At 33.7% G+C, this 26189-nt stretch overlaps 1 protein-coding gene across 1 annotated transcript in view; it reads left to right on the plus strand.

Annotated features, from left to right (window-relative positions):
* The window catches only part of LOC115219393 (protein dachsous-like), an 85403-nt gene that overhangs the window by 1360 nt on the left and 57854 nt on the right, over nt 1–26189 (plus strand). Inside the window, exons 2-10 of the mRNA XM_036509392.1 lie at nt 1527–3940; nt 4578–4731; nt 5970–6086; nt 13993–14589; nt 14991–16393; nt 16737–16887; nt 17451–17567; nt 17841–17878; nt 20729–21400. Of these exons, the coding sequence (XP_036365285.1) occupies nt 1583–3940; nt 4578–4731; nt 5970–6086; nt 13993–14589; nt 14991–16393; nt 16737–16887; nt 17451–17567; nt 17841–17878; nt 20729–21400 (5607 nt within the window). The 5' untranslated portion in view covers nt 1527–1582. The remainder of the gene's footprint in view (nt 1–1526; nt 3941–4577; nt 4732–5969; nt 6087–13992; nt 14590–14990; nt 16394–16736; nt 16888–17450; nt 17568–17840; nt 17879–20728; nt 21401–26189) is intronic.

Below are 26189 nucleotides of genomic sequence, written 5' to 3' on the forward strand. Positions count from 1 at the left end.
TACCTGGTATTAAAACTGCATGAAGAGTATTGATTTGGTAATTATTCCTTGTTATCTGTTCCAGTGTGAATCTTTATCTGTTGATTGTTTTTTTAATGATGGTAATGTACCACTATATGAAAAATTATGGGATGGTCATGGTTGGAATGCTTTGATCATAATTTTGCTCAAGAAGTGCTGACATAGATTTACACAAAAATAATTTAGTCTATCACAGATAACAAACATTCACCTGCAGATCGCTAAAAAGGTTGTCTCCAAATATTTGATGCATATTTCAGAATAATTAATTTCAGATACATTCATTAAGTATTTATATTAGATTTTTTCTACATAATTTTATTTCATTTTCAGTTATAGGACGCAATTAATTGTAAATCTGTTGATTATTTAATTATTGTCAAATTTACATTAGGTGGCTTTATTTAAAATTATTAGTTTGACGTTTAAACAGGTATATGCCATTCTCTCATACCTATCAAGTTTAAAGTAATCAGCTAAGTCTTACTCACCTTACTAAACGAATGTTTTCTTTACTTCTGGTCTAATTTGTTGTAAGACTTTTTTCTTCAATAAACAGATGAGTCAAGTAATGGACAGTATTATGTTATAGAATTCTTTTGTTCATAATTTCTTTAGAATTTAGTGCTATTGACAGGAATTATTTCTTGGAGTTGAGTTAAAGCGATTTGGCTTAGTATCTTAAACTGATCAATAACTAACCACCAGGTAGCATATCATTACTATTTAATAATCTTAGAAACTTCATTGTCCGATTTCACGTGTATTTTTAAAAATTCATGAACATATAATTATTGCACTTTCTGAAACTGGTTAATACATTTTGATAATGCTTTGTATATATATATATATATATAGCATTATCACAAATGTATTAACCAGATTCTGAAAGTGCAATATATATATATATATATATATATATATATACACACAAGCACACACACAAGCACACACACAAGCACACACACACACACACACATAAACACACACACACCTGTGCGTACGTAAAGTACATAACTAAGCATATTTTCATTGATAATTGCTCGACTTAAAATTGTTTGTCATGTTTAAGGGAAATAACTCAAAGTTCCATAAAATATTTGTATTTTGACCTGTAAAAATATTGATGCGAAGTTAGATTCCATTGTAAAATGAGAGTCAAAATATCAATTATGATCTTGCCCACAATTCACGTTTCTCATCTTTAATTAATTTACTTCAAAATTAGGCAGATTAATATTTGTTTGAGAGTACTTATCTGGAAATAAGTGCCACTTTTACTCTTTAAGTCTTCAGAAATTCTATGAATCATTGAATCTTAATATACATAATTAAATTTGGTGAGAATTGGTCATATAATTCTTGTCCACTTGTACATGATATTAAGAAGAGTAGCATTGCTGCTCTTCATTGAAAATATTTTTATGAATGAAATAAAGAAAAGAAACTTGGTTTGCAAATCCATACATTTCTTATTGATATGAGATACATATTTTTTGTTTCAGGTTTAATTTTACAAACCACCTTTTTCCTGGACACTGTGTTAATATCAAGTTCAGAAATGTTGCTATTTCTCTGTGTTTTACTGACTTTCTTCCACTGTTATCTAAGTGAAGATATCACATACCATGTTGAAGAAGAGAATAGTCCCTACACCTATGTAGGGGACATTGCTACTGACTTACAGAAATCAGACAGCTCCTTCTTAAAGAATAAGGATTTAATTACATTTAGTCAACTGCAACAAAAGGGAGAACAGTTGTTCAATGTGACGAGAACAGGTAAACTGTACACTGTTGAGACATTGGATGCTGAGTCTGTGTGTAGTTATGAGAAAGAATGTTTTGAAATCGTTAAAGTTGCTGTTCACAAATCCAAGACATTTATGAAGATCTTAAAGATTAAAGTCATAATAGAAGACATCAATGACCACCAACCTGAGTTTACTCAGAAAGAAATTACTCTACATTTTAGGGAAGGAGATGGTAAAGGTATGAAGAAACCCATACCTAATGCTATTGACAAAGATATGAGTCCAGAAAACAACTTAATTACTTATGAATTAAAAAAAGATAATGGACATTTTTCTTTATCAGTTTCTAAACAAACTGATGAAATATCAACGTTAAGAATTATTTTAGAAGAGAAATTAGACAGAGAAAAGAAGGACAATTATGATATTGAAGTCATTGCTAAAGATGGAGGAAACCCACCAAAACAATCTGTTTTAAATGTGAAAATATCTGTGGAAGATGAAAATGATAATGCACCACAATTTTCTCAAAGTATCTACAATGTCTCTATTGAACATAAACATAAAAAGAATATTCCAGTAGTCACATTATTAGCCAATGATTTAGATATTGGCAGGAATGGTAAAATATCATATTACTTTGCCAGGAAAACTACTGAGAAAGTGAAGAGACATTTTAATTTAGATGAAAATACTGGGAAATTATATTTAGCTACATCTTCAGAAATTGATAAAGAAGAGTCTTTTAAAATATACATTGAAGCCAGAGATGATGGCACACCTCCTCTGAGTTCCATAGCAACGGTTATAGTAAATGTCATCAACCAACACAACAATCCCCCAAATATTGATGTGAATTTTATTTCTACACAGAATCACAACACAGCTACCATTCTGGAAGACATCAAAGTTGGTAGTTTCATTGCTTATGTGATGGTCACTGACAACGATGTTGGACACAATGGACAGGTGAACTGTCATATCAAAGACGACACATTCAAACTACAGTCAATGGGATCGAAGGAATATAAAATAGTTCTAAAGAAAGCAGTAGACAGAGAGACACAGGAACATTATCACTTTACTGTGTCGTGTGAAGATAAAGGATTACCTGCTCTGAAAACTGATAAAGATCTGTCAATCCAAGTGTTGGATGTGAATGATGTAGAACCACACTTTACGAAAGACACATTCAAGTTCCTTACCTATGAGAATGACAAAGCTAATTTCCCTATTGGCTTTATCAATGCTACAGACCCAGATATTGGTAAGGGAGGTGAATTGTCTTATTCTCTGAGAAATAAACAGCAATATCGTCTGCCATTCCAGATTATCAACTCTGGCTTTATTTCAACAAACCAGTCTTTAGACAGAGAACACAGAGATTTCTATGAGTTTGAGGTTTTTGTGAAAGACAATGGAAGCCCATCTCTGAATAACACAGTGAATGTTGAAGTGGAAGTATTGGATAGAAATGATAATGCTCCATATTTTACATTTCCTAGTGTTGACCCTTTCACTCTTAATGTCCACTATCATCCGCAAAGTAAGAACGACATCACAGTTCTGAAAGCATCTGATATAGACAGTCACATGAATGCTTTTCTCAGGTATGAAATCGTTTCAGGTAACGAGAGACAGTTATTTAAACTGGATTCGTTCACTGGTGTGTTATCTTACTCTCGCACAGTTTACCAAAATGATGCTGGATCATATGAGCTTGAGTTTGTTGTGAAAGACAGTGGTACTCCAGTTCTGTCAGCAACAACTAGTGTGTCTTTGACACTGACTGTTAGTAACAAGACGTCACCAATGTTCACAGCTGTGCACCTACCAAGTGATAACACAATAGATGCGACATTGTTGATTATCATTGTAGTAGCAGCTGTGATAGTATCTATAGCTATTGTGGTTTCTATAACCCTGTGTATTGTGAGATGTAACAATGTGAGAAATAGCTCATCTGAAAGAACAGCAGAAGAGAAACAGGCATACCAATGCCGCAATGAGATGAGACAGTTGATCTATCAAGGTAACAACAGTGTACCTGTGATGTCAGGTAATCGAGGAGAGATGTCAGACAGATATGGTCATTCGAGGAGCCATTACTATCCTGAAGACTGGAAGACAGCAACGATGAACAGAACACTTCAGAAGTCTACAAAGGTAAGCCTTATTTTGATTGACTATTAGATGGCACCATGTTTACATGAAAGTTACTTTCCTCTTTGGAAATTTAAGAATACTGTTTGCTGTCCAAATGCTTTTGGTTTAGATTAGCTCTGAAGAATTTACTGATATGGTGCAGAGATGACAAATGCCTTCTGTTTCTTGTTCAAATCCAAGAGAATCCCTATTAGGAGTATCAAGGGTTCATTCATACACTGTAGAGCATCAGTGACTTAATTAACCATTGTACGTTCTTACCATTTGTCAATAGAATCTTTGCTAATTTTATGAAGACTATTGATATAGCAGTTCAGATGCCTCCAGGCTTGTATGGCAATTATACAGACACATGCACAATATGAATTTGTAGTATAACTAATAAAGGAAGATGTAAAAATTCCATGGACACTATTTGCTTTTTCAGAGTGAGCTATAAAATAATGATTTGTGATGTGTCTAATTTTAGTTAACTTGTTCTAGTTAGGTGCTCATATGGGCAGTTAGGAAGAATAGCTTGTTAATAGTATATTATTACATACATGTACCCATCAATATTTAAGAATTAGCTATGTAACAGGTTCACATTTATAAATGATACCATTACAATATATTTTGTTGCTATTGTATTTTCCAGCAGAAATACAGTCAACCAATAGAGGTGACATCTTATGGAGACAACAGACCATCTTCTCACTATCCCACTGACACACTGGCCAGTCGTAAGAGCAGTGGACAGTGCTGGAGTGAGCGGTCAAGTAGACAGTATGAAGAAATACCAGCAATGTCAGGTAGAACACTCTCAGCCATTTGCATTTGTTATTAATTTCATTATCATGTCTCTCATTCTTGAAGTCACTCTCATGAAACTCTTTAATCTGTTAATTAATATAAAATTCGTATCCTGAATTCTAATCATGATTTTTTAGAAACAGCCTTTGTGACATTATGTAATGTATTCTCCTTAAAATATATCAACTAATCACGACATAGAAAGCTGTAAGGAAACTTTTAGAAATACCAATATATACTTAAAGTGACAATATAATACTTTATACATACACACCAAATCTCCCTGTACAAAGCAAAGATGTATAGAGGACCTCCCCTATATTACATACTGTCATTGACTTAAACATGTATCCTGTTGCTCAACTCGCTGTAATCTATTCAAAAGTTATTGTGAATGCAATTTACATAATATAAAATGTCATTAGGTGGTTATCACAGTATTGTCCAGAATTAACTCTAAACACTGAAAAAAACAGAAAACATTTACATGATCTGAACTATGTTTATATTTCACAAAATATCTTCAAGAACCTAACATTAGGAACATTTACAAGAGTATTCAATTCTTATTCATATTCTGGTAGTTATAAGTACACAGTTTACAGGAATCTAAAAAGGTATTGCACTTTTTTCTACAAAATATGGTGTTTGTTCCATTCAGCTAAGTGTTAGGGACATAAATTATTAAACTGATGCGGAAATACAAATTGATAAAATGACTTTTATAAAATCTGTCTATATGAATACAAAAATATTTTGGATATGGGTTTTGTTGTGAGTGACATTTCTTTGTATATTATTTATACTACATTTTCATATTTACACTATATTTATATATTATTTATGTATTTATTTATTATTTACACTAAGTTTTGTAACTTATCCCTTGTGATGAATCTCCTTCAAATTCAGATATATATCTACTCACCTTGTCAAGTTCTTAATTTCATATATTTTAACCTGGTCCAGTATTTTCATCATTAGTCCCTTGTTTTTCATTATGTACAATTAGTTGTTCATCACAATATACAGGTAATTGTGGTGTGATTTATAATACTTTTTGAAACTAATGGAGCAGAACTATTTAATTAAAATCAGTAAACAACATAATATATTGTACAATTAAAACACATCTAAATTTCTTTTAAAGGTTTGACAGTTTTTTTCCCTGACATAAAATACCTACTGACTATGTGACTTATTCAATACATTTATTTGATATATATGTGTGTTTCAGGAATCTATGGTGGTGCCCCACCCGATGTATCAAGCACCAGTGAGAGAGACCATTACCAAGACAGATATGTGAAACCTCCAGAGAGACAGTTACCTTCAACACCAGATGTTGTTGCCAGTTAAGTTAACACAACAGAAATAATATCACCTTCAACATTCACACAACATTTAAAACAGCAGAAATATATTAGTTACATCATGATATTGCTTTCATATGACTGAATTCCTTTCTATGCATTTCAAACTATACATATTATAAATAAATCTTTGGAAGGTTTTTACAGATGAAAAAAATAACCATCAGTTATAGGCATGAAAAGTTTCAATCAAAATATAACTCTCTGTAATTACATAAACTTAGGTAAGATTAACATTTTTGGAAATTTTAAAATAAATTTTTCTCTTGGTAAAAATAAAATTTAAAAGTAAAAATGCTTTTGAAAATGTGTTATTAATGAGTTATTAATTAAATTTTAGGATGTGAGGAAATATCAGCCCATGCCAGCATGGAAAGTAGATGTTAAGTGATGATGATGATGACAGTTTACATGTATATTCCATATAAATCTTGAATAAGGATTATATTACATGGTAATATTTTAGGAAATAAATAAGACAGTGAGCTGGCAGAATTATTAGCACACCAGGTGAAATGTTTAGCAACATTTTGTCCATCTTTGCATACTGAGTTCAGATTTCATCCCGGTCGACTTTACCTTTCATCCTTTCAGGGTTGATAAAATAAGTACTAGTGGAGTACTCGGGTCCATGCAGTTGAGTTACTCTCTCACCCCAAATTGCTAGCCTTGTACGAAAATTTGAGACCAATATTTCAGGAAATATAATTTATTTACTATACATATCAGTACATCTTTAAAGTTTCAAATCCTGATTGAGAGAGTTAGTTTAGAATTAGGTCAGACACACTATTATCATCAATATTCTGTTTATATTTTAAATTACACACATTAACAACATCAGCCATATTTTGTTAATATAACCTCTCTGTTTTAAGTATTTCTATGTCAGTCTCTCTCCACATCAGACATGTTGGTGTTATATAGACTTATCATGGCTGACTGTTAGTGGAGCTGATAGTTTGTTGTCCCTCACTTTTCTTTGTGAGGGAAAACACAACACCAAATCTGAGTGAGGCTGGAGTAAGCATCACCCATCACTCTTCCCCTCTTTCTCTCTCTCTCTCTCTCTCACTCACTTACATGCATACACACACATACACTAAACACCACACATCCACAGAGGAAGACTGAGAGGGAACTGCTGGTTCCCACTGACTCACCACCAACACTATTCCATCAACATGAAGCCATTGTCACACCATAGCAGCAGTGACACAGACAACCATTAACAACAGAACATTGGGACCAAGTCACAGTTTATACAACAAAGGATTTTACACACAATGAAGGTAAGTTTGTTATTCCATATTATTTATTCAAATTATGTGAAATAATGATTTCATTTATAACTGTATTGTAGCCTCAAAATGTAATATTGTAATGGTGGCCATATTAGATTTGTGTTATTTCTCATTAGTTTTCCTTTCCATCATGGCAATCAAGGATTTCCTTTATAGAAACAACATTTAATATGAAGAATATATGTTCAAACTTACATAATTAATTTTCTTCATAATTATATATCCTTATTATCTTCATTCACTTGTTATGAGTATTATATCTCATTCTGTTCCTAGGAAATGAGGCCATTAGATATTTAGTCTTTGTATTTATAAATTATTGCACATAATAATCATTTAACTATATTAAGTAGTATAGCATTTCTCTATTAAATTTCACAAATTACATAATAATACAGTTATTAATAATTCTGGCTGCTTCCTGTATTAGTGTCTATCTGTGTTTTTACTTGACTATGTGTTCTTATCTGTGTCTTTGTGTGTAATGAATAAAATATATCTGGTTGTTAATTTCATCTTGAGCATTATTTTCAGAAAGGTTAGTTTTATTCCATCTTGAGAAGGATAGAAAAAATGAGTACATTTGTTAAGATATTTATTTGATTTAAAATATTAGCAGTGACGAACTATATAGAACATTAATATCAATAGCTTGGTAATTTAATTTCTTCATGAGATATTTATAATTTATTCAACTGTTATTCTAAGTCTGTCATAGTGTTGCAGTCATATAACAATTAACAAATTAAATGTTCTTTATGTGCATAACAGAGATTTAAATTGAAATAAACAAATGCAATTACTCTTTATATCCTATAGATTTATTATTTCACTGTAAATTTGTTATTTTCAAACAAATTTCTGTGTAAAAATTACGTTTTTTCTGCATCATGGTGCTATATTAATGACTGGAGATCAATCTCTTATAACACTACTGTCATCAAGGCTGAACCAAGTAATAAAATATATGTTTCTAATTAACTTGTAATGAAAGCAGATATCCGAATGACATATTTTGTATTAAATAGATTAGAAATTTTTTATCAATTGAGGAAAGAATGTTACCTGATTTCTGTCTTGTGTAGTAGAAAGGTGAACATTTCAAGTTTTGAGTCATTTAAAGTAGAAAGAAATTAATTCTGAATCAATCATAAATCATCTCCCTCCTACCCCTGTCCCTCCTCATATACACACAGAGGACATTCAGCCTAGATTCGACAGTTTGCATAAAAGGTAAAGAAAACAATATCCCCTCCAAAAATAAAAGTATTTTAAAAACATCAAAAAACATCAACCATGGCTCAGAGATAACAGTTTACTTGAAGTAGCTGCTGCCTTTAGCTTTCACCTTGGCTCTGGAACTTGGCCCATGTGTTCCTCATTGCGTCCTGGGAAGATCTTTGGACACTTCCTTCATTTTGACTCACACATACTAATCCATGGGATTTCAATTAGGAGACCAGAAATTGGGGCTGGTGAAGTCATAGAAATTCTCAGACAACCATTTCTGACCCTTTCTGAAAGTACGGCAAGGATCCGAATCCTGCTGCTACACACATGGCCTTTCAACAGCAACTCTCTCCAACCAGGTATTGACCACAGCCTGCAGCAGCTTCACATAGCCTTCTGAATTGAGTCTAAGGCCCTGTTCAGATTTGTGGGGATGAATTCTGGCATGTGGTCACAGTCAGAACGCTTGCAGTGTACCTTCCTGCTGGCCTTGGCTTCATAGCCTCCATTGCAGCTTGCTATGTTGTGTCTGCAGCCTTTACACTTTCCACAAAGCATTGAATAACCATGATGACATCAGCATTTTGACACCCGGCATGAATCATCATGAGATGGGTAACTCTTTTCCCGTATTCAGATGGTTTCGGTTCCTCCATGTCAGCTAACTTTATCTCAAGTAAAACTCTGATCTCTTTGCTCTCCACTACTGTCAACTGTTCATCAATACATTAAGCTGTTCCTGAAAAAAGGAGACAAAAAGAATTGTCAAATTTAGCCTGAATTCTCTGTATATAATCAGTATATAATATGGATTCATCATCATCATCATCATAATAATAATAATAATAATAATAATTGTGTACAGTGCTCAGGTGCACTACAACTCATCTAAAGTGTATATATAATCAGGTGTAGTTTCGGCAGATTTCGGAAAGCATGAGGGCCTTAAAGGATGCAGTGTCATGGCAGTCAACAACTGACGCAGGCAGTTTATTCCATGCTTCAGCAACTCTGAGCATGAAAAAATGTTTCCGAAAGTCATGGGAGCTGTGTTGTTTTCTGACTTTGTAGGCATGTCCACGTGTGTTAGACACATGGAGATCAAAAAGGTGTTCAGTGTTGTTGTTGGTGAGGTGGTTGATAAACTTGTGGGTGTTTACCAAGTCCGTCGCCAGACGCCGGAGCTTCACTGAATCCATGCCCAGGGAAGCAAGGCGCTCAGAATATGGTAGGTGTCTGATGGAGGGTATGCGTTTGGTTGCACGTCTCTGGACAGATTCCAGGAGGTCATGTTAAAATAATTCTGTTACAAAATACATGGCAGAATTTCTTTCGTGTATCATAAAGTTATACTTATTCTATAAAGATAGTTTGAAATGTTATTTTCCATATCTCTAGATGGTAAAAATAATATAAAAATAATACTGTAGTCTCGTTATGGTGAATGAAACTAAGGGAACTAACTCTAAATTTTTTATGAACTGAATGTGTATAAAAATGTTTTATATCCCGTTTTGTTACACTATTGTTTTCTGTTATGTTTTTATCTCCAGTAATCAATTTGTTCCTCCGTTGGAACCATGTTTTTGTTCATACGCACTGGAGTTAACAAACTATACTCACTAGTCTTATTTGAGCCTTCAGCTTCATTGAGTGTGACATTCACACAAAAAATTTTGTTTCCCTATTTATCTTTAGTTAGTGAGCAATAAAATTCAGTCTCAAAAAATAAAAGTCTAATTGCTGTAGTAACCTCAACTGAATCAATGTTTTATATGAAAAAAAATACAAAAAAAAGTGTGATATTTTTGTTTGCTAAAACATGAAAATTTCCTGAAGTGTGAAATTCCAAACAGTATATCTTCACCCCTCTAAATGGATGGAGCCACAGAAATCAACAACATCCCATACACTGCTGCAATATAGTTTGTATGTATCTATGACAATATGAGCAGGGAGTGGCAAAAAACCTTTACTAGTACATTGAGGAAAGCAAGTAAAGTGGTTGATGTCATGTTTATCCCTGGAGCCACAAAATCTGCCATTCATTCTAACTAAAATAATTTAACCTCCCATTGCATGTAATGTCATTTATGGCACATGCTATGTCGTTAATGACATTTGTATGTCATTAAATGTGTAGGTAATATCAACATTATTGCATCAGGGGACGTTTTTATATTATTACCAGTTTCAAATAGGCCAGGCTGTGTCTTACCTCTGGTAACTATTTTGATTATATAAAGCAACAGCTTTCAACATTTTTTTCATTCCATTTACCTCCTGACAACATTTTGAAAGTAAATTTACCTCTGTACTTTTTCGTTCAGTAATTGGAATTTCTACTTTCACTGTAGTAAATTATCTGATAAAGAGGAAATTAAAAAAAAAACTAGTTTTTAAACATTAAGTTCAAATAACTGTATCAGTACAACTAGAACATAACTATTACTTAATTTATTTATGGATTAAGAATAATGGATATTAGAACCTAACACAGTATTTTTAAATTACCAGACAACCCATTAATAACAAAATAATTAACAAGTATACAATTCAGGTTGTTAACCCTCTTGTGACACCCAGGCTGATTGATTGGCCCAAGTGTGATACCAGCTGAAAGGACTTTGAAGTTGATTCATTGGCCTTATCAAACCAACGTTTTGAAGTGTAATAGCCAATCAGAGATCATCTTTCGGTAGATATAAAACTATATAATATGTATGGTTTTACATACTAATAAAGTAGCTTTAGGTACTTTATCCTTTGTTTTCTACTTGCACCCTTCAATTTCAATCTTAACAGAAAAAAAATTTGGTCTTTTTGGCTACACATACTAAAGCCCCATGTCTGAAAAGGGTTAAGTCCAAAGTGGTAGAAAGGAAAATACTTGTATTTCTTCACAAAATAGACCTACTTTAAATTTTTTCTCAGCTTCAGGTTTTTGAAAATTATAATTGGAAAGAAAATTTGTACAGATCCAGAATCTGCAAATGGGTAGACAAAATTCACACACTGGAAGAACATTTACCTTAGTTTGAGGGATGACTTTAAAGCAAAACACAAAGTTTTTCTTACACAATATGAAAAGGTGCCCATTCTTAGCCTTTTCCCCATATTTCTGAAATGCAGTGCTAATATTAACATTAGCAGTTGAAGCATTCATCTTACAATTCTCATCAAAGAGAAAAACTGTCATGAGAAATATAAACTTCTGAATTAGAGTCTTTTAATGCTTTTTCAATAGAAATAAATGTTAATAATGTAGCTGCAACTAAATCCGGTTTGAAAGCAGTTTAATTGTTGGCTAAGAAAGGAGAATTATTTACTGATGGTATGTCTAGAAAATGGGATTTAGAGAGTTGAAGACAAAAGAAACAATATGCTGTGTTGTTTCTTATAGAGACAACACAACTTGTTGAAGACAAGACTTCCAGCTTTTGTTGGCTCTTAACGAATGAACAGATGTATCTGACAGTTTGGTTATGATATTGTTCATTCAGAGAATTAATGTTAACTTTGAAATGATAGAAAATCTAACTTCAGTGAGCACCATGCATGGAAAAAACTATTGATAAAGACATTTTCAATGAAATAGAGAAGTGGGGTCTGATTTGGAAACATTAACCTTTTTTCACTTCCAGCTCATTACTTGAATCACTTTTTTGGTTGTATTTCTTCTAAAGCAAATTCAGATGAAGATGTAAATTCAGATAAAAGTGTTTCAAATTCAATTTATCAGTATTAGTGGAGAACTTCTCTTAGATCTTGAAATGAACAAGAACAAAAGGGAAAACTTAATTATTTTAATGAATCACTCTCAGGCAATTTATACACTGCTTTAAAACCCAGGGTTGGCTTTCAGTATTTTGGCACAATCTAATTGCATGAAAAGACCATTTAAAAAAATGTTGTATGTTAAATCCATGTATAGGTCAGTGTTACATGATCACCACTCGCAGTCAGTTTTGATCACAGGAACCACAAAATTTTAACCCAAAACTGAATATATTTTGTCCTTTCTTCACCCCCCCCCCCAAAAAAAAGAACTTCAAAAAGTGAATGTAGAAGTTGTAAGTAAATATTTCTATCATGTCTCCACAGCCATGTATGATCATGGTTACATATCTTTATATTTACCTTGGCCACGAAAACTCAAAAATATTTCCAATTTGGCCTACCTTCAAAAAGTTTACTGATCCCTACTCTTAACTATTATCTCATGGAAATATGTCAAGTGTAATGATATTAGAATTGTTAATATCAAAAGGAGCCATATGATATTGTTTTTATGAATTTTGTTCTAGGCTTGATGTGTTCTATATTTTGTGTTAGGATTGACTTTAAATGATGGAAATCTTTTCATCTGAAAGATTATTTGATTCTCTGAGACTTCATTGGTACAATGTTGTCAGCATCTTTCAATTACTTTTTGACACTGAGGTGTTGTTAAAACTCGTCATTTAGATGGTTCAGGATCTTTTAGTGATTGATACCAATATATTTGGAGCATTTGACTTTAAAACTTTTTTACAATGTTTTTCATATGTGAAATAATGGTTTCATATTTCAGCACAGGTCCAGCAATTTCAGGGGTGTGGAGGTTAAGTCACTTGTGTCGACCCCAGTACTCAACTGGTACTTATTTTATTGACCCCAGGGAGGAAAGGCAAAGTTGACCTTTGTGGAATTTGAACTCAGAATATGATGAATGAAATGCTGCTGAGCATTTCGCCTGGCTTGCTAACCATTCCACCTGTTTGCCACCTTGCTATGTGAAATAATGACATTAAAATGTTTGTTCGTAATTCAGTTATGATGTTCTGATAAAGATTATAAAGGTATTAATATAATTTTAGAAAACTGTGTAGTCCCTTTGTCATGAGTTCATTCATTCAGTAATGGTGTTCTACTGGACTTTACCATCATGTCTAAATTCTATATCCAGAACACACCTGTCGCTCCAGGAGCGACAGGTGTGTTCTGGATATAGAATTTAGACATGATGGTAAAGTCCAGTAGAACACCATTACTGAATGAATGAACTCATGACAAAGGGACTACACAGTTTTCTAAAATTATATTAATACCTTTATAATCTTAGTATAATGGTAGTATACAGGCCTATATGTTCTTATGTAAATATATACATCCATAGATTTTCACCAGAAATACTATTTCTCTTTTCCACCTGTGATTCTCATTTCAGGTCATAGACTATTATTTCCACCTGTAATTAGTATATCCTTAACAGATCCATGTAATCAATGTGTATTCATACAATCTGTGATTTCTAACAATAATTATGATTTCTAAGGCATCTTCTCACTTTCAAAACATTTTTCTGTTTCAGATCAACAATTTAATATCAACACTTTAATACCATCAAAAGCAGAGATGTTGTTACACCTGTGTGTTTTGCTGACTTTCTTCCACTGTTCCCTAAGTGAAGATATCACATTCCATGTTAAAGAGGAGAATATTCCTCATACGTATGTAGGGGACATTGCTACTGACTTACAGAAATCAGACAGCTCCTTCTTAAAGAATAAGGATTTGATTACATTTAGTCAACTACAACAAAAGGGAGAACAGTTGTTCAATGTGACGAGAACAGGTAAACTGTACACTGTTGAGACATTGGATGCTGAGTCTGTGTGTAGTTATGAGAAAGAATGTTTTGAAATCGTTAAAGTAGCTGTTCACAAATCCAAGACATTTATGAAGATCTTAAAGATTAAAGTCATAATAGAAGACTTCAATGACCACCAACCTGAGTTTCCTCAGAAAGAAATTACTTTGCAGTTTGGTGAAGGTGATGGTAAAGGTATGAAGAAAACTATCCCAGGAGCTATTGACAAAGATATTGGATACCAGAACAGCTTAATTACATATGAACTAAGAAATGATGATAAATATTTTTCCTTATCAGTCTCCAAAGAAGCTGATGGTTTATCATCATTAGAAATTATTTTAGAAGAGAAATTAGACAGAGAAAAGAAAGACAACTACAATATTGAGGTCATTGCTAAAGATGGAGGAACTCCACCAAAACAATCTGTTTTAAATGTGAAAATATCTGTGGAAGATGAAAATGATAATAAACCAGAATTTTCTCAAAGTATCTACAATGTCTCTATTAAACATAAACATAAAAAGAATATTCCAGTTGTCACATTATCTGCCAGTGATTTAGATATTGGCAGGAATGGTAAAATATCTTTCTATTTTAGTAGAAAAACTCCTGATAAAATTAGGAATAATTTTGTATTAAAGGAAAACACTGGTGTGTTGTATTTAGCTAAACAATTACAAATTGGTAAGGAAGAATCATATAATTATACATTGAAGCAAGGGATGAAGGCAACCCTCCTCTCAGTTCCATTGCAACTGTTATGGTAAATGTCATCAATGAACACAACAATCCCCCAAATATTGATGTGAATTTTATTTCTACACAGAATCACAACACAGCTACCATTCTGGAAGACATCAAAGTTGGTAGTTTCATTGCTTATGTGATGGTCACTGACAATGATGTTGGACACAATGGACAGGTGAACTGTCATATCAAAGACGACACATTCAAACTACAGTCAATGGGATCGAAGGAATATAAAATAGTTCTAAAGAAAGCAGTAGACAGAGAGACACAGGAACATTATCACTTTACTGTGTCGTGTGAAGATAAAGGATTACCTGCTCTGAAAACTGATAAAGATCTGTCAATCCAAGTGTTGGATGTGAATGATGTAGAACCACACTTTACGAAAGACACATTCAAGTTCCTTACCTATGAGAATGACAAAGCTAATTTCCCTATTGGCTTTATCAATGCTACAGACCCAGATATTGGTAAGGGAGGTGAATTGTCTTATTCTCTGAGAAATAAACAGCAATATCGTCTGCCATTCCAGATTATCAACTCTGGCTTTATTTCAACAAATCAGTCTTTAGACAGAGAACACAGAGATTTCTATGAGTTTGAGGTTTTTGTGAAAGACAATGGAAGCCCATCTCTGAATAACACAGTGAATGTTGAAGTGGAAGTATTGGATAGAAATGATAATGCTCCATATTTTACATTTCCTAGTGTTGACCATTTCACTCTTAATGTTCACTATCATCCGCAAAGTAAGAACGACATCACAGTTCTGAAAGCATCTGATATAGACAGTCACATGAATGCTTTTCTCAGGTATGAAATCGTTTCAGGTAACGAGAGACAGTTATTTAAACTGGACTCGTTCACTGGTGTGTTATCTTACTCTCGCACAGTTTACCAAAATGATGCCGGATCATATGAGCTTGAGTTTGTTGTGAAAGACAGTGGTACTCCAGTTCTGTCAGCAACAACTAGTGTGTCTTTGACACTGACTGTTAGTAACAAGACGTCACCAATGTTCACAGCTGTGCACCTACCAAGTGATAACACAATAGATGCGACATTGTTGATTATCATTGTAGTAGCAGCTGTGATAGTATCTATAGCTATTGTGGTTTCTATAACCCTGTGTATTGTGAGATGTAACAATGTGAGAAATAGCTCATCTGAAAGAACAGCAGAAGAGAAACAGGCATACCAATGTCGCAATGAGATGAGACAGTTGATCTATCAAGGTAACAACAGTGTACCTGTGATGTCAGGTAATCGAGGAGAGATGTCAGACAGATATGGTCATTCGAGGAGCCATTACTATCCTGAAGACTGGAAGACATCAACAATGAGCAGATCACTTCAAAAGTCTACAAAGGTAAGCTTTACTTGGATTTACTATTTGTTAGTTTATGTTTAATTAAGAAGTATATGACTGGAAGACATCAACAATGAACAGAACTTTACCAAAAAGCATGAAGGTGTGTGGTAATAGTCTCTGTTGATAATCTTATAATTATTTACTGAATAGTGGTTTTAAATGTTAGTTATATTCTTAGTCTGTAAATTTTAGAGTTTGTTTCTTCATACTTAGTTTAAACCAGTAACATCAATGATGATTGATATCATTATATATAATATATAATTCTTGGATTTCGTAAAATTTTATATTCTATTAAAATTGCAATGCGACATGAAATAATTTGTTTCTCTAACAGCAGAAATACAGCCAACCCATTGAAGTAACATCTTATGGAGACAACAGACCGTCTTCTCACTATCCCACTGACACATTGAACAGTCGTAAGAGCAGTGGACAGTGCTGGAGTGAGCGGTCAAGTAGACAGTATGAAGAAATACCAGCAATGTCAGGTAAAACAATTTGTTTCATTCATACTTGTTATTGATTTAGTTTCATTGTAGACAACATGCAAAGGTAATGTGTTTTACCAACCCATCTAAGATATTAGTATTTCCAAATAAGGACTGAATCAGGTTTTTATGTTTGTTATTAACAATGTTACAATAGTTTAATTTTCAATATGTCTAAAATTTCAGCAATTCACAAAACACCATTATTTCTAGGTTTATTTATATGTTTATCACTGTTATTACAGCTGGTTACTTTTGTTTCTAAACAATTTTATAGGCTCTATTTCAATCCAGTAATATACCAAATTCAGAGATATTATCATTCAACTAAACTGAGTTAAATTTATTTTCATCCTACATCAAACCATTCAGTCATTGATTTGCTTATGGTGTTCAAGGTTCTTAGAGAGAGCCATAAGAAACCTTTAAATGATTATTATTTTCTGTGTTAGTCCAGTGAATGTAGCGGACTAAAGATTGAATATAATGTCAGTAAATACTTATTGTCTCAGGGAACTATGTTGTAAGTTTGGTTGATGTGTGTATATATATATCTGTTTCAGGAATCTATGGTGGTGCCCCACCCGATGTATCAAGCACCAGTGAGAGAGACCATTACCAAGACAGATATGTGAAACCTCCAGAGAGACAGTTACCTTCAACACCAGATGTTGTTGCCAGTTAAGTTAACACAACAGAAATAATATCACCTTCAACATTCACACAATATTTAAAAACAACAGAAATATATTAGTTAGTTAAAAGCATTGACTGCCTTTGACTGAATATCTTCTTGTGAATTTCACTATGTGCACACACACACACACACATTTATAGGGATAGTTTCTTTAGATGAACAACTGAGCAGCTTTAGAAATAGACAATCGGTGTGTAACAACGTATAGCTAGGTAAACCAGAGTTAAGAGAAATATTCATAAAAAATTATATTCAGGCGATTCCCCTGGTAAAATAGAGTTTGATCCAAAAAATGTAAATTTAATCATGATTTAAATAAATAGTAAATAAAATATTAAATGTTTATGTATTTTACTTGGATTATATGTCATTGTTAGATTTTCAAAATATATTCTAAAAGGTTTAGGTAAAAATTAGGTCGAGCATACATAAAATGCTATTGCCAACATTGTGTCTATATTTTAAATTACACACACTTTAACAACATCAGCCATATTTTGTTAATATAACCTCTCTGTTCAAAGGATTTCTATGTCAGTCTCTCTCCACATCAGACATGTTGGTGTTATATAGACTTATCATGGCTGACTGTTAGTGGAGCTGAGAGTGTGTGTTCTCTCACTACTCTGTCTTTGTGTGTGAGAGGCAACATCTAGTCTGAGAGAGGCTGTAGTAAGCATCACCCATCCTACTCCTCCTCCTCCCTTTCACACACACTCACACACACACACACACACACACACACACACATTATACATCACACATCCAGAAAGGAAGACTGAGAGGGAACTGCTGGTTCCCACTGACTCACCACCAACACTATTCCATCAACATGAAGCCATTGTCACACCATAGCAGCAGTGACACAGACAACCATTAACAACAGAACATTGGGACCAAGTCACAGTTTATACAACAAAGGATTTTACACACAATGAAGGTAAGTTTGTTATTCCTTATTATTTATCCACTTATGTGACATAATAATTTAACATATCACCAGGTTGTAGCCTCAAAATGTAATATTCTGATGGTGGCCATATTAAATCTGTCTTATTTCTCATTTAATGTCTTCGTTTCCATCATGGCTTTCAAGGATTTTGTGAGAAATATTTAAGGTAAAGAAAATATGTTCAGCTTTAGTATTTTACAACATTTTTCTTTCCAAGGCATTTGTTGTCAGCTTTCATAATATATGTCTTATATTTTAACATTGCACATAATTCTTATTTAATCACTAATTCACATATTGCAACATGTTAAGAACTTTAGATAACAGGTCAGTGATATTCCTGATATTTCAATAATTTCCTGATGGAAAGGGTTTTGAAATCTATTTCGTAACATTCAATGTGATCTACTTGCAGTGCTGTGAATGGATAAAGTATATTGATGTACTTAATGCTATTGACTGTTATTCAAATGCATTTCCTTTACCTGTCACGTATTTTCTTTTGTAACATCGATTTCCTTGTTGTAATTCTTTATGGTTAAAACATGGAAGGGTCATGGCTGAAATACCTTAGATCAAAGTCTACTCTAGTTTAATTTTGTTTTGAACTAAAAGGAACAATTAAATACAATTCTGTTATATCATGCGTTTGCTGGTTGTATTAAAAATAAGCATGATATTTAAACAAAAAAATATTATTATTATTTGTTAAATTCAAATCACTCAACTAAATTCTTCATTTAGCATAATGAAATCTTATTGCGGAAAAAGTTTTTTTCACATTTGATTTAATATTTTAATCAGACTTATACAAATGATTGTCATAAATAAAGTTTCAAGAAAGCAGCAAGCTGCTTGTGTAACAAGTACTTAATGATGTTTTACTAAATTCCTTTTCTTTAAGGAATCATCCTAGATGTTAATATTTGAACTTGATTTAAGTCAGCAAGCTGGCCAAATCGTTAGCACACTGGACAAAATGCTAAATGACATTTCAACCCTCTTTATGTTCAAATTCCGCCAAGGTCGACTCTACTTTCCATCCTTTAAGGGTTGATAAAATAAGGACCAGCTGAGTGCTGGAGTTGATGTAATTTCTTTACCTTGTCCCTCAAAATTGCTGGCCTTGTGTCAACATTTGAAACTAGTATTATAACTTGATTTGAGTTAGAGCTTTACATAAAACACAATATGCTGTTTAGAGGAGTAGAGTTATTAAACAGAAAATCTCAATATCAAATGTCGATCAGTATAGAGTAGGAATGTGAATTTGTGAATGGTAATAAACAGATATATGTTTTATCATGACCGTTTTTAATATGGAACATGATATTTGAGAATTTCATCCATAGTTTTACAAAAATACTCAATGGAAAATATCTCACAACACTTACCAAATATATCATTAGTCTAGATGGACAAGTTCTTAGTTGTGATGACAATTTTCATTCCAGCTTTACAGAGTATTACAATATAGGTGCAGGCATGACTGTGCTTAAGAAGCTCATTTCTCTTGAGTTCCGTTCCACTGTGCAAGAACTTGGGCAAGTGTTTTCTTCTATCGTCCCATGTTCATCAATGACTTGTGAGTAAATGAGGGAGGTGGAAACTGCATGGTAACTTGTTGTGTGTGTTTGTCCTCCTCACACTCGTTGACAATTACTGCTGGTAGATTCTTCTGACTAAACCATCAAAAGGATGTGTCTCATCATGGCCGAAGTCCAATGACTGAAACATGATATAGCTTTGTTTTTTTTGACACAGGTACTTACTGTGTAATATGTAGTATATTCTCAAGGGAGATAACTCGTTTTGATATTTAACCCTTTAGCCTCCAGATTGCTCTGTCAAATGTATTGCTTATTTATTCACATTATCTTGAATTAATCATGCATTATCTTGTAGCTTTGAGATTTTTATGATATAATTGCTTATTAGTTTTGATGGACATTGTAGAGTAGGTGTGAGAGGCCAAATCTGACTGGTTTGAACCTAAAACAAGTTGAATATTTAGGTCAGAGATGGCTGGTTTGAATGCTAAACGTTTAAATAAATTTTTGCCTTACATCCTCCATTAAAATCTGATATTAATTAGTTACAAGTTATTTTAATATCTCACGTCAAAGACGACTAATATATATTGGAGCTTAACTTGATATTATTTAGCTGTTGTATTCCTATATTGTTTTCAGAAAAATAAAACAATCAGACATAGTTTACCAAACTGCATTAATATTTTAACGTTTGTTTCAGATTTGGTATTAGAAGCCATCTTAACAATGTCTACTATATTAACATCAGGACCAGAGATGTTGTTACACCTGTGTGTTTTACTGACTTTCTTCCACTGTTCCCGAAGTGAAGACATCACATACCATGTTAAAGAAGAGAATAGTCCCTACACCTATGTAGGGGACATTGCCGCTGACTTACAGAAATCAGACAGCTCCTTCTTAAAGAATAAGGATTTAATTACATTTAGTCAACTGCAACAAAAGGGAGAACAATTGTTCAATGTGACGAGAACAGGTAAACTGTACACTGTTGAGACATTGGATGCTGAGTCTGTGTGTAGTTATGAGAAAGAATGTTTTGAAATCGTTAAAGTTGCTGTTCACAAATCGAAGACATTTATGAAGATCTTAAAGATTAAAGTCATAATAGAAGACATCAATGACCACCAACCTGAGTTTCCAACTGAAGAGGTCAGCATTCAGTTTTCTGAAACAGATGGTAAAGGCACGAAAAGATCAATAGAAAATGCTATTGATAAAGATGTTGGATATCAGAACAGTTTAATTAATTACGAATTAAAAAACAATAAAAACCATTTCTCTTTATTAGTTTCCAAAAGAGCAGATGGAATTTCAAAATTAGGAATTATTTTAGAAGACAAATTAGACAGAGAAGCAAAAGATATTTACAATATTGAAGTCATTGGTAAAGATGGGGGAACTCCACCAAAACAATCTGTTTTAAATGTTAAAATATCGGTAGAAGATGAAAATGATAATAAACCACAATTTTCCCAAAGTATCTACAATGTTTCTATCGAACATAAACATAAAAAGAATATTCCAGTAGTTACATTATCTGCCAGTGATTTAGATATTGGCAGGAATGGTAAAATATCTTTCTATTTTAGCCCCAAAACAGATGAGAAAATGAGAAGACATTTTAATCTGGATGATAAAACTGGTGAAATATTTTTAATAAAACCTATACTGTTTGGTAAAGAAGATTATTTTAAACTGTATGTAGAAGCTGAAGATAAAGGTATGCCTCCTCTAAGTTCTATAGCCACTATTATGGTAAATGTTATCAACCAGCAGAACAATCCTCCAAATATTGATGTGAATTTTATTTCTACACAGAATCACAACACAGCCACCATTCTGGAAGACATCAAAGTTGGTAGTTTCATTGCTTATGTGATGGTCACTGACAACGATGTTGGACACAATGGACAGGTGAACTGTCATATCAAAGATGACACATTCAAACTACAGTCAATGGGATCGAAGGAATATAAAATAGTTCTAAAGAAAGCAGTAGACAGAGAGACACAGGAACATTATCACTTTACTGTGTCGTGTGAAGATAAAGGATTACCTGCTCTGAAAACTGATAAAGATCTGTCAATCCAAGTGTTGGATGTGAATGATGTAGAACCACACTTTACGAAAGACACATTCAAGTTCCTTACCTATGAGAATGACAAAGCTAATTTCCCTATTGGCTTTATCAATGCTACAGACCCAGATATTGGTAAGGGAGGTGAATTGTCTTATTCTCTGAGAAATAAACAGCAATATCGTCTGCCATTCCAGATTATCAACTCTGGCTTTATTTCAACAAACCAGTCTTTAGACAGAGAACACAGAGATTTCTATGAGTTTGAGGTTTTTGTGAAAGACAATGGAAGCCCATCTCTGAATAACACAGTGAATGTTGAAGTAGAAGTATTGGATAGAAATGATAATGCTCCATATTTTACATTTCCTAGTGTTGACCCTTTCACTCTTAATGTCCACTATCATCCGCAAAGTAAGAACGACATCACAGTTCTGAAAGCATCTGATATAGACAGTCACATGAATGCTTTTCTCAGGTATGAAATCGTTTCAGGTAACGAGAGACAGTTATTTAAACTGGATTCGTTCACTGGTGTGTTATCTTACTCTCGCACAGTTTACCAAAATGATGGCGGATCATATGAGCTTGAGTTTGTTGTGAAAGACAGTGGTACTCCAGTTCTGTCAGCAACAACTAGTGTGTCTTTGACACTTACTGTTAGTAACAAGACGTCACCAATGTTCACAGCTGTGCACCTACCAAGTGATAACACAATAGATGCGACATTGTTGATTATCATTGTAGTAGCAGCTGTGATAGTATCTATAGCTATTGTGGTTTCTATAACCCTGTGTATTGTGAGATGTAACAATGTGAGAAATAGCTCATCTGAAAGAACAGCAGAAGAGAAACAGGCATACCAATGTCGCAATGAGATGAGACAGTTGATCTATCAAGGTAACAACAGTGTACCTGTGATGTCAGGTAATCGAGGAGAGATGTCAGAGAGATATGGTCATTCGAGGAGCCATTACTATCCTGAAGACTGGAAGACATCAACAATGAACCGGACACTGCAGAAGTCTACAAAGGTAAGCTTTATTTGGATTGACTGTTTCTTTGTAGTTAATGTTTAATTAAGAATTATATGACTGGAAGATATCAGTAGTGAGCAGATGTCTTCAGAAAGCCATAAATAAGGTATGTGTTAAGATTCTCTATTGATAATCTAATATTTTACTGAATAATGGTATTAAATGTTTGCCAGCCTCGCCTGGCCCCGTGCCGGTGACACGTAAAAGCACCATCGGTTCGTGGCCGTTTGCCAGCTCTGTCTGGCACCTGTGCGGGTGGCACGTAAAAAGCACCCACTACACTCACGGAGTGGTTGGCGTTAGGAAGGGCATCCAGCTGTAGAAACACTGCCAGATCTGACTGGGCCTGATGAAGCCTTCCAGCTTCACAGACCCCAGTTGAACCGTCCAACCCATGCTAGCATTGAGAACGGACGCTAAATGATGATGATGATGATGATGATGATGAAACGTAACTTGTAAATGTTTAACTTTCTTCATATTGATTTTACGCCAATAACATATAATGATGATTGATATCAATATTTTATAAAGCATAGATTTTGTAAACTTTTCAAGATAATATGTTATATTAAAATTGCAATAAGACATAAAACAATTTGTTTTTTTAACAGCAGAAATACAGTCAACCGATTGAGGTGACATCTTATGGAGACAACAGACCATCTTCTCACTATCCCACCGACACATTGACCAGTCGTAAGAGCAGTGGACAGTGCTGGAGTGAGCGGTCAAGTAGACAGTATGAAGAAATTCCAGCAATGTCAGGTAAAAAAAACTTATCCATTCATGTTTTGTTATTAATTTCATTATGATTATTTAATTTTCAGAATGTTTTGTTTCAGTAACTCAGGTGCAATCTGTCATTACTTCTATTAATATTCTTTCCTACTCTAGGCACAAGGCCCGAAATTTTTGGGGAGGGGGCCACTCGATTAGATCGACCCCAGTACCCAACTGGTACTTAGTTTATCAACTCCGAAAGGATGAAAGGCAAAGTTGACCTCGGCAGAATTTGAGCTCAGAATGTAAAGACAGACGAAATACCACTAAGCATTTCGCCCGGTGTGCTAACGTTTCTGCCAGCTTGCTGCCTTACTTCTATTAATATTTCCTTATTAGTTAAGGTGGCAAGCTGGCAGAATCATTAGCATGCTGGGCAAAATGCTTAGCAGCATTTCATCCATCTTTACATCCTGAGTTCAAATTCCACCTAGGTCGACTTTGCATTTCATCCTTTTGGGGTCGATAAAATAATTACTAAAGGGTCAATGTAAATGACTTGCCCCTCCCCTGAACTTGTGCCGAAATTTGAAACCAATATTTCCTTATTGGTCATTGTTATAAGTTAGTTATTACCTTATTTTACTACCATTTTCTCATTGAGTCTCCTACTCCACAAGTAACTTTCACAGGGAGATAATTCACTTGTAATCATCGAGATAAAAACCTTTCAAGTCTCTCTGTTTTGTTACCTATAATTCAACATACAAATTTCTCTGAATCATCTAGTTATATTTAGAGATATTTCACTTTTAAAATGTGAGAAATAGCTTTGAACATATCAGTGAGTCATTTACTTAAACATAGATCCAAATTTTATCTTTCCTATGCTCTTTAATAGTTTTGTGAATAAAATATCAACGACGTGAATTATCACAGGTAATTGTTGAAGTTTATTGCAGAAATATCTGTCCAAAGTATTAAGGAAACATTCATATATTACCTAGTTATTTATATTTCATAAAACTATTTTAAAACTATTTATACTGTACCTGAGCACTGTGTACAATAATTACATTATTATTGTTATTTTACCTGGATGGATGTGGCATGATGAATTTTTCCAACTTGGTACTTTTATGACCAGTTGGATGTTGATTAATGAGTGTACTGGAAGATTTCAACAAGACATTGAAAGAAATTAAACGTTCCTGGCAGAGCTAAACTTGTTGTCAATCTCCTGGCCATATATTACTGAAAACACTGGTTCTTGTCTGATCATTGAAGTTAAACAAAATCAATCTTGATTAGTAATTAGGTAGGAGATGATTTGGGAAACTTAGGTGCCTTAAGCCACAAAGAAAGACAGAAAGTAGTGTGTATGTAGTCCCATGATTTGCTACAAACAATTGCTGCATCTCCCTCAAATAACACCTTAAAATATGGTAAAATTGTTAGATAATGTAGCCCTCAATATATACTTTTCCTAAATATTTCATTGAATTTCTCTATATAGTTAGAAATATGAATTTATGTATTGATTTATGGATTTGTTATTGTATCTGTATAATAACATCAGGTGTTTCCACGAATGATAATCATCTAATATTCTACCATTGACGGAGCAGAACAAAATCATCGAAATATAATGTGATTAGATAATATTTCATGTGATCACATATTTCACATGACTGACCAGATTATCGATTGTTGTTACACATCCCTGATCACAATGTGCTTTGTGTTGTTTTAGCCTTCAAGTGATGCCACCCTGCTGATTGAAAGCAGACTGGAGCAATATGAAATGAAGTGTTTTACTCAAGAACACAACTTGCTACCCAGTTAGGGAATTAAGCCTATGATGTAAGGCCACATACCTAGTGGTTAGGGTATAGTAAACCTAAAATAAAAATACATTTTAGTTCTGTGTGAGGAATTTGTATGATAAATTATTATAAATTGAAGGGACTGGCATTTTCTACTCAAATGCAACACATATCTGACACAAGATCTTCTCTTCCAATACTCCCTTCCCTCTAAAATTCCTTGTCTTGCAAGATGCTTGGTGACCCTGCTGGTGCTGGTACCATGTAAAAAGCATCTAGACCACACTGTAAAGTGGTTGGCATTTGGAAGGACATCCAGCTGTAAAAATCAAGCTGAAACTGACCTTACCTGTGCTAGTGCCGCCTGAAAAGCATTGAGTCCACTCTGAAGAATGGTTGGTGCTAGGAAGGGCATGCAGACACAGCAACCTGGG

The sequence above is a fragment of the Octopus sinensis genome, linkage group LG14 (genome assembly GCF_006345805.1).
Source record: "Octopus sinensis linkage group LG14, ASM634580v1, whole genome shotgun sequence".
NCBI classification, from domain to species: Eukaryota; Metazoa; Mollusca; class Cephalopoda; order Octopoda; family Octopodidae; genus Octopus; species Octopus sinensis.